The 26,073-nt window shown below is 48.8% G+C and overlaps 4 protein-coding genes across 15 annotated transcripts; 3 read left to right on the forward strand and 1 right to left on the reverse strand.

Annotated features, from left to right (window-relative positions):
* The first annotated feature begins 489 nt into the window (after positions 1 to 489).
* Positions 490 to 8,471, forward strand: BNIPL (BCL2 interacting protein like). Of its 8 annotated transcripts, none has more exons than XM_043576231.1 (10): positions 494 to 900; positions 1,806 to 1,979; positions 2,140 to 2,204; positions 2,637 to 2,861; positions 5,230 to 5,412; positions 5,603 to 5,705; positions 5,854 to 6,000; positions 7,097 to 7,183; positions 7,363 to 7,461; positions 7,830 to 8,471. In XM_043576231.1, the coding sequence occupies exons 1-10, from the start codon at positions 857 to 859 to the stop codon at positions 7,864 to 7,866; spliced, it is 1,164 nt and encodes a 387-aa protein (XP_043432166.1). In that variant the 5' UTR covers positions 494 to 856; the 3' UTR covers positions 7,867 to 8,471. The 8 variants fall into 8 exon arrangements, with proteins under 8 accessions (XP_043432169.1, XP_043432166.1, XP_043432168.1 ...); XM_043576233.1 differs by having other exon boundaries at positions 498 to 900; positions 7,097 to 7,141; XM_043576236.1 differs by having other exon boundaries at positions 501 to 900; positions 1,887 to 1,979; positions 5,869 to 6,000.
* A 107-nt stretch (positions 8,472 to 8,578) lies between these two features.
* Positions 8,579 to 10,736, forward strand: CC1H1orf56 (chromosome C1 C1orf56 homolog). Its single transcript, XM_043576239.1, has 2 exons — positions 8,579 to 9,781; positions 10,611 to 10,736. Exons 1-2 carry the CDS (start codon positions 8,744 to 8,746, stop codon positions 10,629 to 10,631), a joined length of 1,059 nt encoding a protein of 352 aa, XP_043432174.1. The 5' UTR covers positions 8,579 to 8,743; the 3' UTR covers positions 10,632 to 10,736.
* A 428-nt stretch (positions 10,737 to 11,164) lies between these two features.
* Positions 11,165 to 18,726, reverse strand: CDC42SE1 (CDC42 small effector 1). The gene is made up of 5 exons (XM_043576252.1): positions 18,596 to 18,726; positions 15,194 to 15,507; positions 14,570 to 14,680; positions 13,771 to 13,859; positions 11,165 to 13,474 (listed from the first exon to the last, which is right to left on the reverse strand). Exons 2-4 carry the CDS (start codon positions 15,245 to 15,247, stop codon positions 13,785 to 13,787), a joined length of 240 nt encoding a protein of 79 aa, XP_043432187.1. The 5' UTR covers positions 15,248 to 15,507; positions 18,596 to 18,726; the 3' UTR covers positions 11,165 to 13,474; positions 13,771 to 13,784.
* Positions 18,210 to 25,263, forward strand: MLLT11 (MLLT11 transcription factor 7 cofactor). 5 transcript variants are annotated; one of them, XM_043576251.1, is made up of 3 exons: positions 18,210 to 18,325; positions 19,568 to 19,639; positions 24,025 to 25,263. In XM_043576251.1, the coding sequence occupies exon 3, from the start codon at positions 24,027 to 24,029 to the stop codon at positions 24,297 to 24,299; it is 273 nt and encodes a 90-aa protein (XP_043432186.1). In that variant the 5' UTR covers positions 18,210 to 18,325; positions 19,568 to 19,639; positions 24,025 to 24,026; the 3' UTR covers positions 24,300 to 25,263. The 5 variants fall into 5 exon arrangements, with proteins under 5 accessions (XP_043432186.1, XP_043432184.1, XP_043432182.1 ...); XM_043576249.1 differs by having other exon boundaries at positions 18,219 to 18,325; positions 24,021 to 25,263; XM_043576247.1 differs by having other exon boundaries at positions 18,309 to 18,325; positions 19,475 to 19,639; positions 24,021 to 25,263.
* Positions 25,264 to 26,073: the final 810 nt, after the last annotated feature.

The raw sequence follows: 26,073 nt of genomic DNA on the forward strand, positions 1-26,073 counted from the left end.
TGGGGTCTCATTGTCTCTTTTTATAACCGTAATCAGGCCCTTCCCTCTGATAATGGTTTCAGTCTCCTCAAGACGCATCTCCCTTCTTCCTGCTCTAGGGGATGGCTCCCTTCATTAACTCTTTTTGTGAATGAGGAGTGACAGTCTTCTATCTCTCCTTATCCTCAGCCTTTCATTTGTTTCTTCTTCTAGAACCCAGAACGCTCCTAAAGATGGCTTTCCCAATCTTGCTTATGCTCAAAAAGTGGGGCCAAGAGAGTCTCAAAACCAAAATATTTTTTTACCACTGTCTTTTGCTTTTTGGTTTTTTTTATTTTTTTGTTTAAAGAGCAGCCTCCAGGTGGCTCGGTCGCTTAAGGTCCAGCTCTTGATTCGGCTCAGGTCATGATCTCATGGTTTGTGAGACTGAGCCCCATGTCGGGCTCTGCACTCACTCTGCAAGAGCCTGCTTGGGCTTCTCTCTCTCCCTCTCTCTCTGCCCCTCCCCTGCTTGCTCTCTGTCTCTCTCAAAATAAAGAAGTTTTAAAAAAAATAAAGAGTAGCTTCCAGAAGATTATAAGGAGTCGGGAAGGGAAAACAAATTGCCTTCCTTGACTCCCCTGAGACTAGCCATTTTAGAAAATGTTCTCTCCTCCAAAGCCCGCCCCCACATAGGCAGGGTTTTTCTCTTGGGCAAACCTGTTCCTTGGGAAGGGAAAGGGAGGTGGCAAAACCTGTTTGAAAGCGAGGTTGCCTTCCTTGGAGGCAGGAGCATCTAGCAGTGAGACAGAGAAGGCCACGAAAGTTCTGGGGAGCCAGGACAACCCACTCTCAAGACAGCTGCAAGCATTTAAGGGAGACAGACCAACGTGGCAAGATGGGGACCACACAAGAGGTGGGAGAAAAGACGTTAGACCTTGGGTAAGTAAGATCTGGCCCACTGGATTGGAAACGAGCAATAAATAGTTGTGAGCTCTGACCAGGGCAAATCTTGGCTTCCTGGAAGAGACCCGACTGCAAGAAAAGGAATTTGCAGAGGAGTAGGGTGGCTTCAGGTAGAAAATGGGGAACTGGGGGTTCAGGATAATCCCCTATTGTGTTGTATCTGATAAAACTGCCCGTTGGGGGGCCTGGGTGCCTCAGTCAGTTAAACGCCTGACTCTTGGTTTCGGCTCAGGTCATGATCTCATGGTTCATGGGTTCAAGCCCCACATGTGGCTCTGTGCTGATGGTGTGGACCTGCTTGGGATTCTTTCTCTGTCCCTCTCCTGCTCGCTCTCTCTCTCTCTCTCTCAAAATAAGCTTAAAAGAAAAAGAAAGAAAGAAAGAAAAGCCTGCCTGTTGTGTTTTCTAATATCCACTCCCCAGAATGGCCCTCATTTCCTGAGCCAGAAAGAAGCTGACCCAGAAAGAAGCTGAGGTCCAGGTACTCCTTCCCAGCAAATCTTCCTCCTTACCTTCTTCCCCCACCCCTCCACCTCTGCCAGGTTTTGCCCTGACCACTCCCCAGCATCAGGCCTGACGAGGTGCCATCATCCCCAGCCCTGCCTGGTGACAGCTGGGCGGGTCTGTCAAGTTCCACCCAATCGTATGTAACAAGGAATATCTTTACCACTCTCGTGTAGGTAGAGCAAGGCCACAGAGTTAAATACGATTATACGATTAGCTTTACATTCCACCCTCCCTGGGCTCTGAAAACCCCACCGTGGGGGTGATCTGTTTCCAGGAAGGGGTGGAGGTAGTAGAAGTATCCAGAAGACAAGAGATCTGAGGGTTTTCTTAAGGCCTGCTCTCTGCTCTGTACCTTAATTACTATACATTCCCAGTGTCTCCTACCTACAATCCAGTTCCCTGAAGACACTGCCGAGTTTGTCTCACGATCACCTCTTCTCCCCTGGGACTCTTAGGGCTGGGGAGAATGCTGAAGCAGGGCCAGCAGCACCCCTGGGACTCGGGGAGCTGGAGCTGAAGGAAGAGTGGCAGGATGAGGGATTCCCCAGGTGAGGACTTTGAGGGATGTTCCTTAGGACTTGAAGGAAGGAGCGGGGGAGGGAGGCAGAGGTGAGAAAATCGTGGCAGGGCAAGAGGACTGATAAACTGATACCTGGCTCGATGCGGTTACCCTCATTTCTGCTCCCCCTTGGAATCTTTCCCCTCTAGACTTCTTCCTGAAGAAGTTGACCGTTCTGAAGATCCTGAGGATCCCAAGAGAGACTCACAGGCAGGTTGGTAAATTAGAACATAGGTCTCGGGGCCCCTGGGTGGCTCAGTCGGTTGAGTGTCCAACTTCGGCTCAGGTCATGATCTCACGGCTCATGAGTTCAGGCCCCGTGTCGGGATTTGTGCTGACAGCTGGGAGCCTAGAGCCTGCTTCGGATTCTGTGTCTTCCTCTCTCTCTGCCACTCCTCCACTCACGCTCTTTCTCTCTCAAAAATAAACATTAAAAAAAAAAAAAAAAGTAGGCCTCAAGTTCTTGATTCTAGCCCAGACTGCTGCCCTCATCCCATCACAGTTCTACTTCTCTTTTCCCCAATGTCCCATGTTAGTTCTTCTTTAGAATTTACCCCATCTCACTACTTCTATATGCAGGAATTCCATCTCTTCTTGCCAACACACACATACTTTTTTATTCTTTTCTCCTTTCTCCCAATCCCAGGTACACCAAGCACTTTAGCCCTGTGTAGCCCACGCCCCATGCGTAAGCGTCTCTCTGCCCCAGAGTTGCAGCTGAATCTGACTAAGGAGACTGGAGGCCGTGGAGCTTCTCCCACTCATTCCGAACCTTCCTCTCCTGATGGCAGTTCTGACCTGGAGGTAGACGAACTGGAGACACCTTCAGACTCGGAGCAGCTGGACAGTGGACATGAATTTGAATGGGAAGGTGGGAAAGAAACCTGAGGCTGGAGCTGGTAGGAGTAGAAGCTAGAGTTAAAGCAGCTCAGGATGGATTTAATCGGACTAAAGTTAGAAGCAATAATGTGGGGACCAAGTGATAAGGTCAGCAAAATTACTTTCCTCAGAACAGAAAGCTAGAGCCTATAGATCCCATGCGAGAGTCATCAGTAGAGGGGTGGGGAGGGTCCTTTGTTTATTAAGGAAAATTTTATCCGGTGAGTGTTACATGCTATTACTGAGCAAGAACCGAGTTATAAAGATGAATAAGATAGTCCTATCCTCAGGGAATTCTCTGTTTAATAGGAAATTAAAATATGCATATTTTATGCAAATAAATATAGTTAAGGATTATGGTCTACATATGTATAGGTTATGGTCAGCAGGGATGAGAACAAGGTCAATTCTGCCTGAGAAACATTAGGAAAGACTTCACAGAGGAGGTGATTCTGAGCTGGCCTTTATCAGGTAGCTGGGAGGCATTCTAGGTGGAAGAAACAAGTTGGGTAAGAACGTGGCATGTTGGAGAATTCAAAGTATTAAGCATGACTATTTTGATATTAAGGAAAACTTTGTTTCTTCTCTACTCACAACACTTCCGACACCAGATGTGTGGGTTTTCCCCACCCCAACCAATTCTCCACTTCTCCAGACATCAAAAGGGTGTCTTACAGTTCAGCCATGCTGCTTGACTGGAGTCAGCACAGACCCCACAGGTTAAGGGCTCCCCTACAGGATTGCCCTGGACTTCAGATGCCAACCACATGTCCAAATTGTCACTTGAGCTTCTGAATCAGGGTGCTATGTTAAGTTGGCAAGAGTCAAATCATGGAGGTCCTTGCTACCATACTGAGGAGTTTAGATTTTATCCTGTAGGCAATGAAAAGGCACTGAATGGTTTTAATCAAGGGAGTAACATGATCAGATTTGACGGCTCTAAAGAGGTTGGAAACAACCTAAATAAAGGTCCATCAGTCGAGTATTAAATCTAATATGGTGTGTCCATGCAATGGAGTACTAAATACTAGGCAACAATTTCTTAAGATGAAGCGGCTGTTTCCATTGCTATGGAAGGATCATGCAGAATTGCTGGATATGGTATATTGCCATTTGAATAAGAAAGGTAGGGTAGAAAACAAAGCTTGCTGTAGCAAGGGGGTAGAAGGTGGAATGAAGTAAACAAACTAGAGGCAAGGAGACCAGTTAAGAGGTTAGCACTAAAGCCAGGTGAGTAATGCTAAGAACCTGAATCAGGACAGCAATAGTGGAAAGAATAATAAGAGAATATAATGGAGATAGATGGAAGAAGATACGGGGTCCAGCTGGCTTGAGCACTGACAGAGAAGAAAATCTTGGATAACACCAGTTTTCTCTCTCAGGCAGCTAGATGGATGGAGTCATCAAGAAAGGAAATATGGCTGGGGCACCTGGGTGGCTCTGTTGATTGACTGTCTGACTTTGGCTCAGGTCATGATCTTGCAGTTCATGAGTTCGAGCCCCACGTCAGCTTCACTGCTGTCAGCCTGTCAAAGCAGAGCCCACTTCAGATCATCCGTCCCTCTTTCTCTACCCATCCCCTACTTGTGCTCTCCCAAAAATAAGAAAAAAAAAAAAAAGGAAATATGGGAGAGAGGAGGAAGAGAATGAGTCTGACTTACAGCTGGGTCTGGTGACTTGAAGATGACACAAACTAGAGATGTCCACTCTAAGCGTTTAGGGACATGGGTCTGGAGTTAGGAGAGACGTGTGGGTTAGAGAGGCAAATTTGGAATCATCACCTTACTGGTGGTGATTGAAGACATGGGAAGAGATGAGCTCACCCAAGGAAAAGCATGGAAAGAAGAATCCGGAAAAAAACTAATACTGGCAAGGGCCATGGACCTACCATAGTGCAGGGTTACCTCAAGTCCAGTGTCTAGTGAAAAAGTGAGGATCTGGGGCGCCTGGGTGGCGCAGTCAGTTAAGCGTCCGACTTCAGCCAGGTCACGATCTCGAGGTCCGTGAGTTCAAGCCCCGCGTCGGGCTCTGGGCTGATGGCTCAGAGCCTGGAGCCTGTTTCCGATTCTGTGTCTCCCTCTCTCTCTGCCCCTCCCCCGTTCATGCTCTGTCTCTCTCTGTCCCAAAAATAAATAAAAAACGTTGAAAAAAAAATTAAAAAAAAAAAAAGTGAGGATCATGAGTCACAGGAAATAGAAACCAGCAAGCGGTTGTATTGATTGGGCAAACTAGGGCTGGAGTCCTGGAAAACACTGAGGAATGAGATGTTGGAGTAATCAACTCTAAGAACCTGGGGAAGTTACAAGACACTGAAGGTATGTACCGTGCCTTATGGACCCTTCCCCATCCCTCTCTTTTAGATGAGCTGCCCCGTGCAGAGGGTCTGGGGGCCAGTGAAGCAGCAGAAAGGCTGGGCCGGGGTTGTGTGTGGGATGTAGCTGGAGAAGATGGTCGTCACTGGAGAGTGTTCCGAACAGGACAGTGGGAACAGCGAGTGGACATGACGGTCATTGAGCCCTATAAGAAAGCCCTCTCTCATGGAGGTAATGACTACCATAAGTGGAGGGGTAAGAACTGTGACTTACTGAATAAAAGGCTTGAGTTGGAAACTCAGTTACTGGGTACAAAATTCTTCCTGTAACTTTCAGAGACCCTCAGAGTCCTTCAACCTAAACAGATGTATTGTCAATGTGTAGCTGTTGACTGAATAAATGGTCCCTTTGTCCTCTCCAGGTTACCATGGTGATGGCCTCAATGCTGTCATTGTCTTTGCTTCCTGTTACCTACCCAGCAGCAGCATCCCCAACTATACCTATGTCATGGAGCACTTGTTCAGGTGAGTCCGACACCCTGAAGGGCCCCAGGGTGGATGTTGGGAGGGAAAAGCAACAACAAGAATGCCCTGTGATCAGCAGCTGACTGGAAAGTCTACAGTCATGTCCCCCCGACACCCCACATCCTGAAGCATGTCCCTTCCTTGACAGTTGTGTGCCCCCCAGGTATATGGTGGGAACTCTGGAGCTGCTGGTAGCTGAAAATTACCTGCTTGTCCACTTGAGCGGAGGCACGACTAGAGCCCAGGTCCCACCTCTGGGCTGGATGCGCCAGTGTTACCATGCTCTGGACCGGCGGTGAGCCACGGGGCAGCGGGGCTGCCACTCTCTCTGTGCCTTCTCTTTCCCTCTTTCCATTCTTTCTTCTTCCACGTAGCCCCTTCCTCTTCACCTTGTCCCTCTACACCCCTTTCCAGGCCTCTCCTGTCTTCCGTCCTCTCTCGGAGTCAGGGAAATCTAGTCGCAGATCTTGCCTTTCCCATTTACCTGCTGTATGACTTTCGGCAAGTCACTTAGCCTCCCTGGGACTCCATTTCCTTCTCTGCAGAACAGCAACAAGAATACCTTCGCCATCACGCACGTGTGAAAATCAAATAAATCAGCGTGGCATGTTGCCTGGCACACAGAAGGTGCTCCCTTTGGTCACCATCTCACCATTTATTTCATTTCCCAGGAGCCACTGTCTCTGCCTGTCTTCTCTGCCTGCTTCCCTGACCCGTAAGGCTTTGTTCCATGCGATGTTCCCTTTTCCTCCTTTCTTTCCCCAACTTCCCTTTGCTCACTTTTCTCTTTCTTTTTGTTTCTTCCCCCCTCCCCCCCACTGGCCTTCCTCCACCTGGAGTTCTGTCAGTTGTCCTCGTCACAAGGGGAGGGGACAGGGGAGTCGCCAAGGACTTAGGCAAGGGTAGGGCACAGGAGGGAGGTGGGGCAGAGGAGGACTCCAGGCTGAAGAGTTCTGGCAAGAGATTCCTAAAACCAAGGAGCCTTGGGGCACCTGCGTGGCTCAGTTGGTTAAGCTCTGGCCTTGGGCTCAGGTCATGATCTCACAGTTCACAAGTTCAAGCTCCGCGTCGGGCTCTGTGCTGACAGCTCAGAGCCTGGAGCCTGCTTTGGATTCTGCTGTGTCTCCCTCTGTCTCTGTCCCTCCTCCTGCTTGCATTCTGTCTCTCTCTCAAAAATAAACAAACATTTAAAAAAAAGATTTAAAAAGAAATAAAACAGGAGCTTTGCAGGGCTAAACATGATGGGTGGGGCTCAGACTGTGGCCGAGGAGCAGGGACTAGCCCCAACTGCCAGAGAAATCTAGAAACTGCAGAAGTGAAAGCACAGAAGATAGCTCCACCTGATTTTCTAGAATGAAGGTGGGAGAACAGAACAATCTCCTATTCTGCAGCCTCCGGAAAAACCTGCGTGGCCTGGTCGTTGTCCACACCACATGGTATGTGAAGGCATTCTTGGCACTGCTGCGACCCTTCATCAGGTACAAGCTTTGGGGACCAGGACCCGCTCCCATTTTCAAAATCAAGATTAAGAAGACCTTGCCCCACCCTGGCTCCTTCTAGCCTTAACCATGCTATACTTGTCACATGTCCCTTTGTAAGCCTCTCCAGGAGCCCTCTTCCCAGTACAACACACACTTGGCTTATCCTCTCTTTTCAGTTCCAAGTTCACACGAAAGATCCGTTTTCTGAACAGCCTGCGAGAGCTGGCCCAACTCATCTCCTTGGATCAGGTTCACATCCCTGAAGCTGTCAGACAGTGAGTTCCGAGCTTAAGGATAAAAGTTGGGGGTGGGACGTATAAAGCCAATTCCCGTTTTCTTAATGCCTTGGGAGAGATGCAGGGGAACTAAATAAAAAACGATACATATAAGTGCTGAGGCATCCAAGAATAAAGGAATATTCACAGCACCGAATTTAGAGGAGACTGAGATCACCCCTAGAGGTCAAGAAGGGATATGTTGGCAGTGCAAAGGAGAAAACGTGTTGGGGGGAGGTCCTAGGGGAACTCCAGCTTGACCAGCACCAGATCTTCTCCTTCAATTCTCTGGCTTCTCTCCCCAAACCAGTAGGTAAAATCCAGGTCTTGCTCCTGTACCCACCTTTTTGTTTTTCTCTCTCTCCTAGGCTGGACAGGGATCTCCATGGCTCAGGAGGCACCTAGTATAAGGCAGGACTCAAGGACCTTAGAACCAAGCAAAGATACTGATCTGCCTATGCCCTAACCCTGAAATATCTGGGCTGCTTCCTAAACCACCTCATCTTCAACCCTAGTGCCACTGGACCTTCACATATCATTGGGGTGTCATTCCTCTCATAACCCTGCCTTCAAAGTTCTGAGGTCCGGAACCTGATCTGCGGGGCGGGGGGAGGCGACACATCATTTCAGCAGTAAGGGTGCATGTAGGGGTGTCTTGTATGGGAAAGGGCAAGGCTGTGGGTTTTAGTCCTGCTTGAGCTGCAGAACCCTGGGCAAATAACTGCATCTCACTGAGTGTCCTCTTTTCCTCCCCCTTCAAATGGGAGCCCCTGGTCGCCTGTGAAGCTCAGGGTGGGTGGGGCATAACTGACCGCGGCAAGCCCCCCACCCCCACCCCGTCTGTTGGGGGACCAGGAGTCAGCTCCCTACGTATTGAAGAACCACTGTTTCCTTCTTCGTCACGTCTGCTGCCTGTGAGCCTGGGAAGGAGCGCTTTCAAAGCCTGTAGTTTCGTCTTGTCTCGTAAACTCAGATCCGTAGCGGTTAATAAACTGCGATGCACGATGTAAGCTCGGCTCAGAGGAAGTGCACTGCCTGACCAGGCCCTTACGTCACAATTGCGTCTGGTGGTTCCGCAGGAGTTCTGGCTGCTGGAGTTCCTGGGATTTTAGCTCAGCCCCTCGGGCTACAAGAGGGCCTGGGGGAGGGGCGTGGCGCGCGGTAGGAACCCCACGGGCCTCGGTTCCAACGACCCCCTGGGTAGAGAGTGGAAGGGAGGGAAGAGGTGGGAGACCCGGCCTCCTTCGCTGGCCTCCTCCTCAGCCGCCCACTGCCCGGCCCCATGGTCCCCGCCGCCGGCGCGCTGCTCTGGGCCCTGCTGCTGAGTCTGGGGCCCCGGGTGGCGGGGGCCCAAGGCCTGACTTCCACCGAGTCGCAGCGGGTAAGTTTCCGCTCCGGGGTCCCGATGTCCCGCAACTACCGGACCACCCCCCGGACCGGCGCTCCCAAGAAGATGAGGGTAACAATGGAGGACGAGGATGACCTCGTGGCCCGTGCCGACCGCCTGGCAGGCCCGGCCGCGGCCGAGCTTTTGGCCTCCACGGTGGCCACAGGCGTCAGAAAGTCAATTGTGTCATCGCCGGAGGAAGATGAGTCTTTGGAAGAGGGGGTTGTGATCAACGCCAGAAAGAGTAATGTGAGCGGAGAGTCTCTCCGAGCGACTTCCAATACGGCGAGGATGCCCAACCCGAGGTTTAAAGCAAATACCCAGGAGCCCGAGATCAGGATGTCTTCTTCAGACCAGCGGGCCAACACGTGGATGTCCACTGAGGACTTGGTTCATCCCGAGAGTACCATGAGCCAGTGGTCAACAGCAGGGTCCACCCCGAGACCGTGGCCACACCCCTCACCAACAGCCATGCCGCCAGCAGAGGACCTGCGGCTGGTTCTCATGCCCTGGGGCCCATGGCACTGCCACTGCAGGTCAGGCACCATGAGCCGGTCCAGGGCAGGCAGGCTGCAAGGCCTTTCCGGGCGCCTTCGAGTTGGAGCACTGAGCCAACTCCACACAGAGCACCGGCCTTGTACCTACCAGCAGTGTCCCTGCAACCGGCTTAGGGAGGAGTGCCCTCTGGACGCTGGTCTCTGCCCTGACACTAGCTGCACCACTCAGACCACCACTCAGACCACCACCACTACCACCACCACTACCACTCCCATACCGCCCCTCAGCTCTAGACTCAGACCCACCCCCTTCCTCTTCTTTGGCCCCAGCCCCAGCCCCAGCCCCAGTCCAGCCCTTGCTTTTTGGAGACGAGTCCGGATCGGGCTGGAGGATATTTGGAACAGTCTCTCTTCAGTGTTCACAGAGATGCAACCAGTAAGTGTTTGGTGATAGCCAAGGACCTTTGTTGATGAAAAGTCCTGACATCCAAAATCCTGTTGGGTCAACCAGCCAGTGTGCTTCCATGAACTGTCATCTGGTCATTCATTCATAATATACTAGTTATTCACATTATTGTTAGCCATTGATTCCACTCATTTCTTGGGCAACTGCTGGTTGGTTAATGGGTAACATGTATGGGTCGTTAGAGAATTATTGACCAAATTGTGAAGATTGTAGGTATATCAACAATTCTTGATGCAGACAATAGATGTGGAAGATATAAATCATTCTCAGCTCATGAATGCAGTCTAATAGTAACAACAGCTAATATTTAAGGTCTTACAATGTGCACTTTACCTGGATCGACCCTCACAACAATGCTGTGAGGTGTTATTCCGTTACAGAGGAGGAGATGGGGGGCATTGACACCAGTGCCGAAGCCCTCCACCACCACTATCCCAAAGAACTCCTGGGATGATTTCCAGTAACTTAAGAATTCTTCGGGAAGGATAGTCCTCTGCATTACCAAATGAACTACCAAAGGTTCTGATTGACTTGATAAAATATTCTCAATTGTTAGGATTTCGGGACCTTTGTGGGAGAGAGGAAGGACACTAAAATAGTATATAGGGTCATTTTGCAAGTTTGTTTTTGTCCTTCTCCCCGGATATCCAATACCAATGATTCAATATAAAGAAGCCTAAGTAGGGGGCAGTAGCGTTGAGGAAATGAGGGCTTATGGGGAGAGGGAGATGAAGCAAGGAAGGGAAAACATAGATGTGGTTATAACATTTCCCCTCTTCTCTTCTGTTTTCTTACCCAGCTAGAGAGAAACCGCAGGTAATGGCCACTTCGTCCTCAAGAGAAGGTGTCAGCATCTCAACCTCCCCACCCTTTCAATCCCAGAACCTACTGGATATTTTTAGTACAGAAAAAATTAGAAAAAATATTGGTCTTGTGTCTCTTTACAGACGTATCTGAGGGTGGAGGCCAGAAATCTCTTCAACCTTAAAACTGAACCGTGTAGCTAACACCATTGGGCCTGATCCCTTCCCTTGTCCTCCAGCATATTTCACCCCCACCCTGTACCCCAGGATAAAATGTTGATGTTGCTCCTCTTTCTCCTTTCCCAAGTTTTTAGTGATTTTTTAAAGATGAAAAATCTCAGATGAAAGCCAAGAAGAGGGAACAGGAAGAACAAGGAGGTGAGCTCTTGGAAAAGGATGGTAGTCTTCTTAATCTTCACAGTACTTGGCCTTCTCTCCTTGGAAAGGGTGATGTTGGCACAGAATTCCATGTCGGCTACTTCCTAGGAGTGACATCAACCATATCTATCCTTTGACCCAACACACACCTGTAGTGATCACTCTGCGACTATTTTGCTTACACGTTTTTTATTTGAAAAATGTAGTTAAAAGTCCAACACATTTTTAATATAAATTATGACTCTTGAACCCATTGCCATCACTCTTAAATATTGTTAAAGTGATGGTAGCATACACATTAGAAAAGGTAGCTAAAGGCAAAAGAACACCAAAGAAGACTGTGTCCAAAGAAAAGACATCAGAATAAGGCTAAAGATCAGGGTGTCCTGAGTCCACGAGCCCCCCCATCTTTCTACCCTATCCTGTTAACCCTTCAGATTGAGTATAACCCTCAGGCCATTAAGCTACTTTAGGACAAGATGAGCTACTTTCAGAGCAACTAGCTAGATTTGAACAATAAATTGGGAATGTATGACCAATCTTAGATCCTGAAAAGGGCAGGAAATACACTGAAATGGAAACACAATTAGAACCTGTCACTAGAGGAGGGGCACACTGGATGGATGGTGGTCTCAGCAGAGTGGATCCTAGTTCCCACATTCCTGACCCCATCACCATCAAACAGGATGCTGCTTGTTACGGAGCTAATGAGAGACCCCCACCCTCTCAGTCTCTGAGCAGGCGGGAGCTCACCGGTTTTGTCCTGCCTTCCTAACCACCCTGCAAGGAAGGGGACAGAAGAAACACCTGAGAAAACAAACTGCCTAAAGACCCTGTTCCTGCATTATTTTCCCACCTAAGGCAGACTCTTCAGCCAGGTGGGGAGTGGGACCTGGTCTTCAGACGAAACTCCCTGAGTCTTATTCGTATCTGGTTCTAGGACCAGGGCACAGAAAGAGAGCTTAAAGTTTGCAGAGGACACACCGGGGTGTCTGTGGCTCTCTCTATTGCCTCTTCTCCCTCCCTCCCCCAATCTCACCAAACCCTGTTCCTGCCTCCATACTACAGGAACCCCTTCTCCACAAACAAGAACAGAGAAGGGTAGTAGGCATCGCATCCACCAGAGACATGAACCCATGTGAGCAGAGCAATACCCTGAATAAAGAGCCTGTTTTAGAGATGATGTGTGGCCCCGTTGAGCCTGCTTTCCAGAGGGCCTAGTTCATCTATGGCTCAGGCTTCAGATGAATAATGAAATGGGTGTAGGGTGAGGAAAACACTTTACAGAGAGATACCTGGACTCTTGAGCAGTGGCCCTCAACTAGGGGTGATTTTTGCCCCTGGGGGGAGACATTTGGCAATACCTGGACATTTTTGGTTGTCATAACTAGGATGGGCCAGATGTGCTACTAAATATCCTAGGATGCACAGGATAGTCCCCCATTACAAAGAATTACCCAACCCAATGTCAAAAGTGTCTGGGTTGAGAATCCATGCACTAGAGGTGTCCCCACTCCCATGTGGTAAGGACTGGAAGATCCCTAAACTTACAGACGATTGTTTTCAACCAACCACTCCTCCCATCTTCAGTGGTTTGGAGGTCCACTCAGAGACCTACCTCCTAGTTTTGCAACATTCTGGGTTTCTCTCCAGATCCCTCTTTCTCCTCACCTGGGCCAGCAGGGAGATTGGCAGAGGGCAGGCAAGGTCCCCAAGAGTTAAATGGAATACCATCAGGTTAAGATCCACCTCTAACCTAGGTCTTAATCAATGGGAAACAAAAACGTTCCTAGTGGGGATGGGGTCAAGGGTAGAGGTAGTAGAAGGAGGGAGGTCATTAAGAGAACTCATCTTAAAATTTTAATTAAAGATGTTGGGGGACTCACAATGCTACAGAAACAGGGTTAGAGGCCTAATTAGAGAAAGACCCTGGTAGTTGCAGAGAGATACTGAGGGGCTGTGAGCTTAAAGTCTGAGATCTAAAGAGAAAGAGTAGACTCGGCAGTGGTCACCCTCCCCTCCTCTCCCTGCTTGACGTCTGCTTCAGTTCATTCCAGGAGGAAGAAGAAGGGCAGGTAAGGAGCTTCTCAGCAAAAAGCCGGCTTCAGCTTTGGGAATCTCACTCACCTACCCCATTTAAGGAGTTCCAGGTTAAGAGTTTAAAACAGATGGCACCTAGACCGTCATTCAGGAGAAGGGAACTTATCCTGGGTTCCCAGAAAACTCCTATCTCAGATCTGAGAGTGTCCGGGGCTTCAGCTGAGCTCCTCTGGCCAACCAGTAGTCACTTGGTCAGTCCTGCTGCCTTGACCCCATCTCCAGGAGGGGCTATAGCCAGAGGGAATAGAGGGAGTCCAGCCCCCAAGCCTTCTGAGGCACTAATAGGCAGATAGGGAAAAGAGGGACCCGGGGGTCACTGGTTCTAGGAGGGAGCAACATCTCTTCTGGGCTGGACATGGAGTGGAGGCTTCGACAGCAGAACCTGATTTAAAAAGAAATTGAAGAAGGAGGATTAGTCTCAAGGAAAACTGAGGCCTTAGGGGTAAGGCACCACCTAGTGTAGACTCTCGGCTATTTCCGCAGCATGCTCTTTTCTCGATTTCTATCTGTCTGTGCCTCGCTGTCTTTCTGCCCTTCTGGGTCCTCCATTCTTGACTCCCCCATCCTAATACTTGCTTCTCTCACCTCCCATTCTTGCAGGAGATCAGGGTTCTGAGGTGGGGCGTCAGGATGTGCTATCAGGCTGGAGATGTTGGACGGGTGTCCTTAGTTACTTACCATTCCTGTCGGAGCTACAAGCCCCTAGAATTGCTCCATGGCCTGTCTCGGTTTCCCTTGGATCTCATCTGCTCCTGGACAGCACCTGTCTGTGAAAAAGCACACGTGAGACCCTCATCGTGTCTTGATATCACACAGGAAGCGATCTCCCCTGTGCTCTCCATGGAAGAGGCGGACCCCATTGCTTTGGCAAAAAAAAAAAAAAAAAAAAAAAATCAATCTGAAAAGGTTAAAACCAACCACCATTCTTCCAAGGGAAGTTTCAGTGTCTCCCTTCATACTGACTTTCATGAGGATAAGATAAAATGGGTCTTCTACTAATAAGACTCTCACAAAGGACTCTCTCATATTTATCGGAGTTTCACAATTGGTGAAAAGACTCCTTCACTATCTCCAGGCCTATTTCCCTTGTTCTGAGAGCAGAAAAGTGTATTAGACATTATTTAGGACAGGGGTGCTCAGTCAGTCTTTTTCCTGTCCTAATGCACCCGGCCACAATATGACTATTAACTCTTAACTAATAGAAGGGTCTGGTTTGGGGGAAAAGCCCTCCAAGTAACTCTGGGGTCACATATATCCCCTGTCCCAGTAAAGAATAATTTACTAATTATAAAAATGAGGGAGCTTAGGCCAGAAACCTGAAATGCCAGGTCTCAGGTTTATGTGGCTAGTGACCAGGACTAGAATCCTAGCCTCTTACTTCCCCATCGATATTCATATGTCCCCTGCTTAAACTTCAAAAAAGGGGAATGGTTCTAGGCCGCAATCCCACATCAACCTCTCCCCACTGCCTTGTTACCATGGTAAGTCCATCTCCGGCCCCCATCTCCCCAGAGCCAATGTGAGTCAGGTGGACAAAATTCATTGGTTCCCCAATCATGGTCCGGTCAATTCGTCTCCTCTTCTTCTTCTGCTTAGAGAAGACAGGGGAGTTAAGTCTGAAGCCCCCTCTTCCACACGAAGTGTGGAAAACCACTAAAGGAAGAGTTAAGGGCCTGATGGGCAAGGGTATGTGACATCACAACAGGGAAATCACTACGGTCTAACAATATAAACACAGAGAGGACACAGGCAGGGTGACAATGACAGGAGCCTGCAGAGTGAATGCCAAAGAAAGGACATATCAAAGTCACCTCTGGCTGATGAGGAAACAATGGGGGGGTGGGGGGGGGGGGACGGACAGGTATTAAGCTCCACCTACAACTCCCAGAATGGACAGAAACAGGAAGTGACAGCTAGGGCTATTCAGTTCCTCTGTCTCCCAGTTCCCCTGTATCCCATGTGCACACCTGCCTGGCCATAGAGACTACTGTGACGGAAAGGGAGGCAAGCAGGGTGCTTTCTGGGTGCTGTGTCTGCCTCACAGGACGCGGTAACTGACTTCTGTGTGTGCTGGGGTGGGGGTGGGGGGTTGGGGACTCACCGGCTGGGGTTTCTCTACCACGCAGCAACCTAGTTTGTGCCAGAATTCACTCATGTTCCCTGATGGTTCCAGTTTCACTCCTCTGCCTGAGGCCCCAGAGGGCTCTTGCTCTGGTGCTTTGACTGCCCACTCCTCAGTGCCCTCAGGTGTAATGACAACCCGGGTTTACTCAGCTGGACAGGTCTGGAGACAGCACAGTCTGTGGTACCCTTGGCTGGGCAGTGAAGGTCAGTGTCTCAGACCCTGAGGGACTAGCAGGATGAGACTGGGGTGAGCAGGCAGGCACAAGGTTATGTCTTCTCAGCCCCAGGAACCTGGATGGGCAAAAAGTAAAGAGAGAAGAAAGTTGGTGAGATATCCCATCTCTACCACCAGCCCCTCCTTGAGAAGCCTCCTGATGAGCCTAGATCTTCTTGTTCTCCCTTAAAGACCCTGATCCTGCACCCAACACTAACCTCTCCAAACACAGGAACCTCACAGTGTGATGCCCAGAGAAAGGAAAAGAACCAGAAGGCACCAAGCGGTTGAGGAGCTGCTGGAACCAAGGGAGAGGCATGGAATAGAAGCATTTAGGGTGAGGATGGGAGGGGTCGAGGGACACTGGCACAAAGGAGCAGTTTTGGGGGTGCCACAAGTCCCTCCTCCCATCTCCCTGGGTTTAGGGCAGAAGGGGAGGGGCAGTTAAGTGACCTTTAAGAGGAAATGGTGGTTTTTTTGTTCTCACAAACAGGGCCTCCACCCTTGTCCCTCCCTTTTTCCTTGCCTTACCCTAAACATCTAGATTTTCTTTAAGACCAAGAGAGGCCTTGACTGCCCAGGTTGTAGTTGACTAACTGCAGCAGGTTGGACCTCAAGAAAGACTTTCTATGGTGAGGAGTTTCTTCCCTCTCTAATCCCTGCCCTTGTTCCTCCTCATTTCCTTCAATTGAGATCCAACCTCTCCCTTCAACAGCTCCTTTATTACTTGACCTTGAGATCTTTCCCGAAGGCTGTATACACCACACTCCTGCGTGTGCACCTCTGTGTGCACATATGTGGCACGGCCAGGATTCCTGAGTGTGTGCCTTGGACAGATGATCTGTGCACAGGCTGTAGGGACACAGGTACCAGGTATCTTCTGTCCCACAAGGCGTCTTTCTCCAGCTCCCCACCCTCTTCACATGTCCCATCGTGCAGTGCCGCTCTGCTCTGCCTCATCCCCCATGGGGCCTCCGGCCTCCCCGCCTGCCTCCTACTCTCATGCTGTGACCTGTTCTCTCCTCCCTCCTCTCCACTTCCATTCCCAAGCTTCACCAGCCAACCAGACATGAGGAACTTTCCAAGAGCATTAGTGTCCAGGGAAGAACTTCCTTCCCTTTTCCTCCCGGCCAGCCAGGCTAGGGCACACCTGGGTTTCCCCTGGGCTCACTGCACTTCCCCAGTCCTATGATACAGGGAGCCTCAAAGACTCCAAATGGGGCTGCTTCATGAGTATTACACTCTAGCACGAATAGGAATCTCCCTCCCCTCCACACCTGGAACCCCGATGCTCTGGACCCAAGACCGCTCTAAGAACTGAGAGGATTTTCTAATATAGCTTTGGGATGAGATCACACAAACACTAAGATACGGCTTGTAGGGGAGAGAAAGACCTAGGAGCCTGAGCTTTACTTCCCTTCCCACCACTGGAGGGGAGGAGTAATGAGACAGGGGCGGAAGTCAGAACACAGCTGTCCAGAGAGGGGAGCTGTGGTCAGTGGGGAAGTCAGTCAGTCACAGGGTTTGTCGCAATGGTGGTGGTGGCGGGTGTTAAGGGCTGCAGGCAGGGGAATGAAGAAAACAATGGAGAATCAGAGGAAACCCCCAATACCACCAGCCAGGCTTTACAGAGAGTGGACTCTCCCCCAACACCCAGCTGAGTGGACAGAAGTGGAGGGTGGGAGGGAAGAGGAGAGAAGAGGGGAGAGGAGAGGGAGGGAAAGGGGCAGTGGAGAGAACAAGGACGTGTCTGTTCCTTTTCCAGGGATCTGGCAAGAGCTGGGTGGAGGGAAAGCATGTGTGTGTGGGACTTGGCACGAAAGGGCCAATGATGATGAGAAGTGACCAGGAAATTCCATTCCCCAGGACACAGAACATAAGGGTCTCTGAAACTTGGCAGGGGAGTTGGAGTGTGGAGAAGGGTGGGCAGGGTGAATGTGGTGGTGGCAGGGGGTACAGGCCAGAAAAGGAAGTAAGAGCAACGGGCTGCCACTCTCCTTTAAAGTATCTAGAGATGAGTGGGTTGAGGAAAAATGAAGTCCGGAGCTGGTAAGCCCAGGAGGAAGAGACACCTGCATTCACTGCCCACTATTTTAGCCCCCCAGTGGAGGGGAAGGGGCTGGGAAGAGAGCAGGAGGACTCAGCATTAGACTGTGTAAGGCCATATCCTGACAGCCTAGTAGCATTGAGAACTGGGCCTGAGTCCCAAATAGGAAGGCTGAACGATGGAGCTGGGAGACACCAAGGTCACACTAGGACTTAGGAGCTTCCCAACCACTGGGGGAGTAAGCAGGAGGAGGGATGGGAGAAAGGTTCCAGTGGGAAAGGATGTACAGAGGTAGTTCCCCGGTCCTGTTCTAGCCCCAAACCGGTTTTCCCGGTCCCGCTGCCTTCAGCCCCAAGGCCTCCAACCCGCTGCCCAACAAGCCTTCACAAGAAGCAGCTGGAGAAAGAGAAAGAGAACTGAGAGAATGGAGTGGGCAATTCTGGCTCTCAGCCCGGTGCTGCAGCTGGTTCCTTGTGGAGACCTCCCGACACGCAGGGCTGCTGAGGGGCTCCGGGGAAGTAGGGGAACAGCACTCTTCGATCAAGTGACAGGCATCTGCCCCAGTACCGACTGTGCCTTTCCCCAAGGAAGGTCTTGTGGGGGCTTACTAGGAACCGGAGCTAGGCCCTAAGCTCCCTCCCCAGGAGACTCAGTCCCATGGACTGCATTTCTGTCCACTCCCCAACTCTACCCAGAAATCCTCTGCTCCTCCCAACGCTGAACTAGGACTGGGATCCCGCTGTGAATTTTCCAGACTGTCACTGTCTTCCGTGGCTGCTTTGGCCTCAGATTTGGCCGTCCCAGGACCCAGCTGTGTGCTTCACTGTCCAGCACACGCCACCGCCAAGGTTAGTGCGTCTCGGAGACTTTATCCCCTCTGGCCTCCGTCCCCCCACCCCCCCATCCCAGTCCCTCCCTGCCCTCTGCCCTTCAGCGGCCACGGCCTGCGCACCGCACGGGCGGGGATGGAGACTGTTCTTCTGGGAACGCACTCCTCTTCCCACCAACCCTGCATCTCTACAGTCCCAGCCTCCCCCCCCCCCCCCCAGCATCCGGTGCGTCTCCACCCGGCAGCGCAGGCGGGGCTCACCGCCCGGGGACCCCCGCCGCGGTCTCACCTGCCGCGCTTCGGTGTCGAGGCGTGCGGCTGCCGCGGGTGGGGGCTCCCGCGCCGTGCCCGCCGGTGTGGGGTTCCCGGGCTGGCTCCGCGGCGCGGTGGGAGAGCCGAGGGCGGGCCGGCAGAGGTGGGGCTGGCTCGGGGCGGAAACGGCGGCGACGCGATTACGAAACCCGTCCGGCCCGGAGCTGGGCGCACTGCTCCCCCCCGGACTGGGGAGGCACTGCACCACACGGGGCCGTGGGAGGTGGCCTGGCGGCTTCGGCCGGCTGGCACCCCTGCGCGGGCCGGGGGCGGGGGGGGGGCGCCCAAGCCGCGATGCCCGCAGCGTCACGTCCCCCCTTGCGCGCCAGGCATTGCGGGGCAAAACTAAGAGGAGCCCCCAAATCCCCCGGGCCCGGCTAAGTTTAGAGATTCGTGGAAGCACCCCACCCCATCCTCCCGTGCTCTCCCCGAAGTGGAATAGGGCTAGGTTTATTTACTCATTGTGAGGGTGCGGAGGCGAGTCGCAGGAGTAGGGATTGGAGGGGGGAGGGGCGAGGATTTTTTTTCAGATTCTCAAAAATAAAACATTTCGTAACTTGAAATCCTTAAATTGAGGCATAAAGGGACACCCCTCTATTGTTATCCAGAGTTAAGCTTTTTAAATCCATAAGCCTAAAATTAGGGGACAATTAACTACTCATTCATTGCACCCCAGGCACCAGGGGGGTGCGGGAAGAGCTCCGGAATAATTGTGCGGACCAATAAAGCCTACGGAGATGCTTTAATCCTGTCTCCCTCCCTGAAGTGTTCTGGAACCTATCATTTGAATTAGCCGAGTCAGGCAAGGAGGGGGCGGGGAGTCCTTCCGCCCTTCTTAGGAGGGGCTGCATTGCAGGGGGAGACTGAGCAGATAGACTCAGCCACTGGAGCGAGAGAGGGAGTGAGAAGACAAAGCCGTCAAAGCCCCAACAGCTTGCTTTTTCTCCAGCCCTGAGCAGACGCCGGAGCCTCGAGGTACTCCTTCCATCTTGGGAACACACTAGTAATTCATTGATAACAGGTAAACTAAATTGCGGGAAGGGGGGGCAAGGGGCTGCAAAGATAAAAGAGCAGCTGCTTCTGGTTAGGTTGAAGACCCTTCATAAGGATGAGGTGGGGACAGTTCAAGAGAAGGGGCGCTGCGAACAATGGGTAGGTTTTGGTCACCTTTTTAGATCCCTTTGCTAAGATTTCCATTATTGCCTTCTAATACACAGACATTAATTTCTAACAATTTACATGGAATTATTATTTCTCAGCGTTTATCTCATTTCAAGTATCTATTTGCCTATAATTTGTCTTAGGTGTTTTATTATCTTCATTTGTTATCTCCATCTTCCTTTTCAAGCTATAATTTGTTTTACCTGTTTTTTGATGAATCTGTAGTCTTACTGTATTGCTCTAGCCTGTACTTCCCTATATATATATATATATATATATATATATATATACACACACACTTTTTCTGTGGTGTTCCATTGATGTGTCTGCCTTCACCCCAAACTTATTTGTCTCCATAGGAGGGAATTTGGGGGAAGGGATGACATAATATTGAAAGTAATCCTGACCTCTCATTTAACAGCCTCCCACTCCCCATCAAACCTTTGCTCCAAAGAAAGAGGCAGCTTGAGGTAGGAAGGTGGGGGCCTCTGTGTTGGAGAACTGCCTGATCCGATATTGAAATCAGTACAGCCCACAAAAGCTACATAGCAGATTCTGGGAAGGAATGCTTATTTGCAGCTCAGTGAGAATAGATGGGGGAAGGTCATGGCTAACAGGGAAATCCAAGACCAGAATGAGGGAGGCACTTATACTGAAATGCCAGAGAGCTTCCATCCCCTCCAACCACCATCCCTGTCATTCCCCCCAATGGTGGCAGCATGACACAGCAAGGCCCTGTCAGGCAGGTAGGCCTTAGGTTCCCACAGAGGGTCTAGACAAAGGGTATTTGGGTGTGTCTGTGGGGCTCAGAGAGAGTGTGTCTTTTTATACTACATATTTGCTAATCATGTATCCCTAAGAATACAAAGGGTGATATTTAGAAATTACCTTTGCCCAAAGTATCTGGATCATTTAAAATGAAGGACATTTGGAAGGATTTATTGAGCATATATTGTGGTACAAGGCACTGTCCAAGCCCTTTAAGAAATGAAAAGAGAGATGAGGTATGGATGGAGAACAGTTGGGGAGGGGAAGAGAAAGCTTGCTGAACAGGGACCTCCTGCAAAATTTGGAGACTTGGGAATTAAATCCATACTATATTAAACACCAGAATTTCCTTACTGATGAGAGTAGTGTGAATGGTATTTTAGTTGCAATTTTCTGTGTGGTCAGTGTTCTTGACTTGAATTTAAATGTCATACATGCTTGTATGAGTGTCTTTCTATGCATTTGGTACTCTCTGTACATGTCTCCGAGTTCATGGCATAGCTAGAGATTTTAGGCCTTGTAAGTTAATATTTTGTAAAATTTCCTTTAGTATTTTTTTATTGCAAGATACGCTCTGCCAGACGCTCAGGGATTGTTTAGACAATTTTTATACATATCTGGTTTTAAGAAAAGGAGTCAGTTTGTCAAAGAGCTTTTTCACTGTCTCAGATTCTAGCTTGCTCTCTACTGTCTTCTGCATTTTCATCATTCAGATCAGAATCACAGGAACAGTCAACATCTAATCTACTGAGTATCTGTTCTTCAGCAACTAAGAATTCTTGCAAGTTTTGAGAATATTGGTATAGGATTATATAAAACTGTACGCAACTATCTATGTACAACACATCAACAAAGACCAGATGGGGAATGAGACCTATGTTCTAACTGGCTGGAAGGCTTCACAAGTCAGCAGATAATTTCTAACATGTTTTCTTTTCTTTCCTTTTTTTTTAAAAAAAATATACCGTATGTTACAGCACAGAATATATTTATTTAAGTAATCTCTACACCCAACATGAGGCTCAAACTCACAACCCCAAGATCAAGAGTAAAACACTCCACTGATGGAGCCATCCAGGAACCCTAAACATGTCTTCTAGTTTTAAAATTCTATGATTTTTTCCCCCCTGTGATTCTATTTTTTAAAGACTCTATCATGTGCCCACATTATACTAAGCTTGATCTGGAGAGGACTGGTAAAGGAGGAGATATTAAAAAAAAAAAAAAAAAAGCCAGCAATGTAGGCAAATAACTGGCAATTTAGTTAAAAAAGAAAAGGAAGGAAGGAAGAAGAAGAGGAAAAAAAAAAGTCTCTGGTCAGAAGTCCGTAACATTGATGATCCTAAGGTGGTCCCTGTCTGAAGCCAGAGTAGGTAGTCTGATAGGTCCAACCATTTTTTGTAACTCTTTCTGTGCACATGTGTCTGGAAATTACTGTGGAAATGATCAGAGTTGAGTATCATAGGATGATGACCTCACCTTTCCAGCACCCTCCCCCACCCTGTTCCAGTCCCCACATAACCTTCCTTCTAAGCAATTTCTCTGCTGAGTAATGCTCAGTTCCCAGGGTTTATTTTGGAGCCTGAACCTCAGAAGAAAAAGAGCAACTGAGAACTGGCTTTTAACATTAAAAACATCCTGGTCTGCCCACTCACCAGTCCTAAAGCCCCTACACTCACACATAACTGTGCTCTAGATTAAGGCTTTTTTGTTCTGGCTCAGTAGAGACAGTTCACATTATATGCGGTTATAGTTCCTGTAGTGCAGTGGTTCTCATGTTCGCCTAACACATTATATGGGGGCAGTTGGGAACCTATTTAAAGCCACTGTTTAGGAGCCTCAGGCCTGGTAGGAGCCAATGGAGTGTACTGGGAGGAAGGCCTTTAAAATGGGGGTTCTATTTTTGGAGGCAGTGGAATGTTCATTCTGCTTCTTTGGGAACATTTCAACTAATGCTTTTGCCCCTTCTTGGCTAGTAACCAGCAGGGTGCAGGAGGCATACTAGTCCTATAACATCAGGGTGTGGGTGGGAAAAGATGATAGGAGTACTTGTTAGAGCATAGAAAAGTATCGAATTCTGTCAAAGGACTTTCTCCTTCCGGTCTAAACTCTTACTTTCCTTACCTGGAATTCCCAATCCATTTGCTCTCAGGTAAATTCTAGCATTAGGATCAGAGAATCAAGGTCTTGTTATAGCATAGGAAAATTCTTTCAGCACCTACCTGGGCTTTGTTTTGAAGGAGAGGTAGGCTAGAGAAAACTATAAATACAGGCTGTTCGGGCTTACCTGTGGGCTAAAAGATGGGAGTGGTAAGTTATGGATGGATAAAGAGAGAAAATTAGGGGTGCTTTGGTGGCTCAGTCAGTTGAGCGTCTGACTTCAGCTCAGGACACAATCATGGGTTCAAGCCCTGCATCAGGCTCTGTGCTGACAGCTCAGAGCCTGGAGCCTGCTTTAGATTCTGTGTCTCCCTCTTTCTCTTGCCCCTTCCTGGCTCATGCTTTCTCTCTCTCTCTCTCAAAGCCCTTTTTAGAGATACCTATTAAACCAAAGTTAGGAAAAAGCCAAGTATTTAAAAACATAAGAATTCAGGGGAATGATTTCTCTAAGGACTTGAATTCTTCTAGGGACTCCTGGTAGTCTTGAAACTTGGGTGGTATTTTAAGATGGAGAGCAGAGAGGAGCTTTCCAGGTTGGTGGAAACACATGATGTGGGGAGAGTGGAGCACCTGGAGAGGGCATGGGAGCTCTGTGCCCTCTTCTTGTACTTGGCCTTGTGTATCTCCTCCATCTGCCATTCCTGAGTTGTATCCTTTTATAGTAAACCGATGATCTTGTACGTAAAAGAAATAATAAATACAAAAGATGGAGAGTAGACAAAGTTAAGCAAGACAGAAATGAGCATAACTAGCAGAGACTGTACCATGGCTAGGAAGGATGAGCCAAATTCTAGAAAGCCTTGAAAACCAGACCCAAGATTGACTTGAAGCATTAGTCAGTGAATAAGTCCTTCCAAGATGGGAGAAGGCAGGAAATGGTAGAAAATAGTAATAAAGGAAAGGTTCCCAAAGCTTGTCCTAGGAAATCTGGATCATGTACAGAGGCAAATGATAATGGGAAGTTTTTATTTTTTTTTTTAAGGTTTCTTTTTTTATAAGTTTTTTTTTTTTAACCTTCATTTATTTTGAGAGAGAGAGGGCGTGCATACAAGTGGGAGAGGGGCAGAGAGAGGGGGAAAGAGAAGCCTAAGCAGGCTCTGTGCTGTCAGTGCAGAGCCCAACGCGGGGGGGGGGGGGGGAGGGGGGGGCTCCGTCTCATGAACAGTGAGGTCATGACCTGAGCCCAAATCAAGAGTTGGATGCTTAACCGAAGGAGCCACCTGGGTGCCTCTGTGAAGTTTTTAAGTAAGGAAAGGCCGTGGGCCATGAAGAGGTTGCTATAGAATGATGACTAACAGCTGGTTCCTTTCTAGGAAGTTATGAGGGACCCTGTGAGTAGCCAGTACAGCTCCTTTCTTTTCTGGAGGATGCCCATTCCAGAGCTGGATCTGTCGGAGCTGGAAGGCCTGGGTCTGTCAGATACATCCACCTACAAGATCAAAGACAGCAGCGCTGGCAAGATGACCGGGCAACCAACTGGAGTTGAACAGGAGAAACACTCCGAAGGCGATGCCCTCCTGGAGTACAGCACCTTCAACTTCTGGAGAGCTCCCATTGCCAGCATCCACTCCTTCGAATTGGACTTGCTTTAAGCCCAAGACTCCTCTCTCCACCACCTTGCCCTGTTTTCCCTTGCAAGCCCCTCCCTTCCCACCCTTTGTCCTGTGAATCTTGCTCTCTCCCCTCTATGGTGTTGAGGTGGTGCTGATGAATCTGCCAGAGTTGTGTTGTATTTATTATTTATTTATTTATTTATTTACGTTATCAGTTTTTCTCAAAAGCCCTTAAGCCCCAAAGTTATCCCCCCAGACACTAATTCCAGAAAGAAGCCTGGTGGGGGGCGCCAGAGAGTAGTATAGTAGTTCAAAATGGGGGACAATTTTTTTTTTTTTTCATTTTAATCTTCTTCAGAGATTGCTCAAACCTAATATCCTGCTCCAGATCGGTAAACACAAATCTTTCTTCAACAGTCGCTGAAAACCCTGGAGGCTTTGAGATTATCTACTACGAGACAGTAGGATTTCTAAAAGGCTGTTAAGGTGTTAAGTCTCGCTGTTGGATCTTGCTCCTTACAATACCTTCTTTTCCTCAGAGAAATCGGGTGTAATGAAAGGTATAAAACAAGAGGTGATAATACCTCATGGAAAACAAAAATAAGGGAAAGAATTGAATCGTTTCAGAAATAACTATATTGTCAAAGGGGTAGTCCTTCAAACCTTTGCACTTTACAACTTTGCTCCTAACGCTAGCTGAGGGAAATTACTCCAATTTCAAATCTTAAAATGTAATCTTGCTGAGTACTATGATAATTTGTAAGGTATGATTCTGTTTCTAAAAGGCATAATAGGGTTTGGCCTTTAGTGTTTTAGTCTTGCCACCTCCTGCGTCTGCAATGGAGACTACTGATCAATGGGCCTCAGGCACAGTTCCTCAGCTACCTTGAGACCTTGAAATAATCACATTATGACCCTACACCTTGTACCCCCATTCCTTCCAAAATTATTGCTGATTTGTGCTGCCATTTTCTCATTTCTTGAATAAAGACATTCAATCCCAGGCCTGGATTCTAGTTTTCTCTCTTCAAAGAGAAGCGGTATAGATCTCCGAAATTAGCCTTGCTTTCACCTTCAGCTTATATATTGTCTTTCAATAAGAGTTCTTTTAGTAGCCTTTGTACATTAAAAATGATGAATATCAGGTTGGATAGGTATCAATAAGGGTGAAATCAACTTAAAATTACAAAGCTATTTAGGAAGAAATGCAACCAACCACTCTTCTGCTTGACCATTGGCTACCAACATACTGAGGGAGTAATTCTAGATGTCTCAGAAAGCATCTGTGGCACGAACCGTGCTCTTAATGATCTCAGTATAGATGCCTTAAAAAAAGAAACTAAGTCATCCAAATACGTTATCTGCTTATTTATAACTCAACTCATTAAAAACAAAGCCCCACTGGTCATTTTTGGGTCCTTACTATACGAAAGGCAATGAGCCAGGAGATATAAAAGGATACACACGGCAATGAAACAAGATTTTGACTCTCAAAAAAAGGGAACCTGTAAATACCAAGGTGGATCATACTTGGGGAGTATGCCATACTTTAAAGATGGCACTACCAAGTTCAGAAAAGGAGGTAGACGCGAAAACAGTTGGCTTTGAAAGGCCCACCAAAACCGACAAAAGCCAAGATCTAATGAAAGTAGAGCCGAAATGTGTCCTTTCCTACGTTCACGTACTTTTGAAGGGCTTCTTTCCCGACTTCTCGCTGCCCTTAGGTAGTGGCGATCGGTGGGCGAAGGTGAGAATCATCTGGTAAGTAAAATGCGTTAAGTGGGTTTGCAAACTCAAGCTGCATGCCCTTCCA

The sequence above is a fragment of the Prionailurus bengalensis genome, chromosome C1 (genome assembly GCF_016509475.1).
Source record: "Prionailurus bengalensis isolate Pbe53 chromosome C1, Fcat_Pben_1.1_paternal_pri, whole genome shotgun sequence".
Lineage (NCBI taxonomy): Eukaryota > Metazoa > Chordata > Mammalia > Carnivora > Felidae > Prionailurus > Prionailurus bengalensis.

Bases quoted from the DNA above. Each gene is read 5' to 3' on its own strand.
- BNIPL (XM_043576231.1), top strand. From the start codon at position 857: ATGGGGACCACACAAGAGGTGGGAGAAAAGACGTTAGACCTTGG. The intron at 901-1,805 runs GTAAGTAAGATC...ATACATTCCCAG, and splicing joins GAAAAGACGTTAGACCTTGG to TGTCTCCTACCTACAATCCA. The intron at 6,001-7,096 runs GTGAGCCACGGG...CCTATTCTGCAG, and splicing joins TACCATGCTCTGGACCGGCG to CCTCCGGAAAAACCTGCGTG.
- MLLT11 (XM_043576251.1), top strand. From the start codon at position 24,027: ATGAGGGACCCTGTGAGTAGCCAGTACAGCTCCTTTCTTTTCTGGAGG.
- CDC42SE1 (XM_043576252.1), bottom strand. From the start codon at position 15,247: ATGAGTGAATTCTGGCACAAACTAGGTTGCTGCGTGGTAGAGAAACCC. The intron at 14,681-15,193 runs GTGAGTCCCCAA...TTCTCTAAGCAG, and splicing joins TGGTAGAGAAACCCCAGCCG to AAGAAGAAGAGGAGACGAAT. The intron at 13,860-14,569 runs GTAACAAGGCAG...GCTTTTTCACAG, and splicing joins CCGGAGATGGACTTACCATG to ACAGGTGCTGTCCAGGAGCA.
- CC1H1orf56 (XM_043576239.1), top strand. From the start codon at position 8,744: ATGGTCCCCGCCGCCGGCGCGCTGCTCTGGGCCCTGCTGCTGAGTCTG. The intron at 9,782-10,610 runs GTAAGTGTTTGG...TTTCTTACCCAG, and splicing joins TGTTCACAGAGATGCAACCA to CTAGAGAGAAACCGCAGGTA.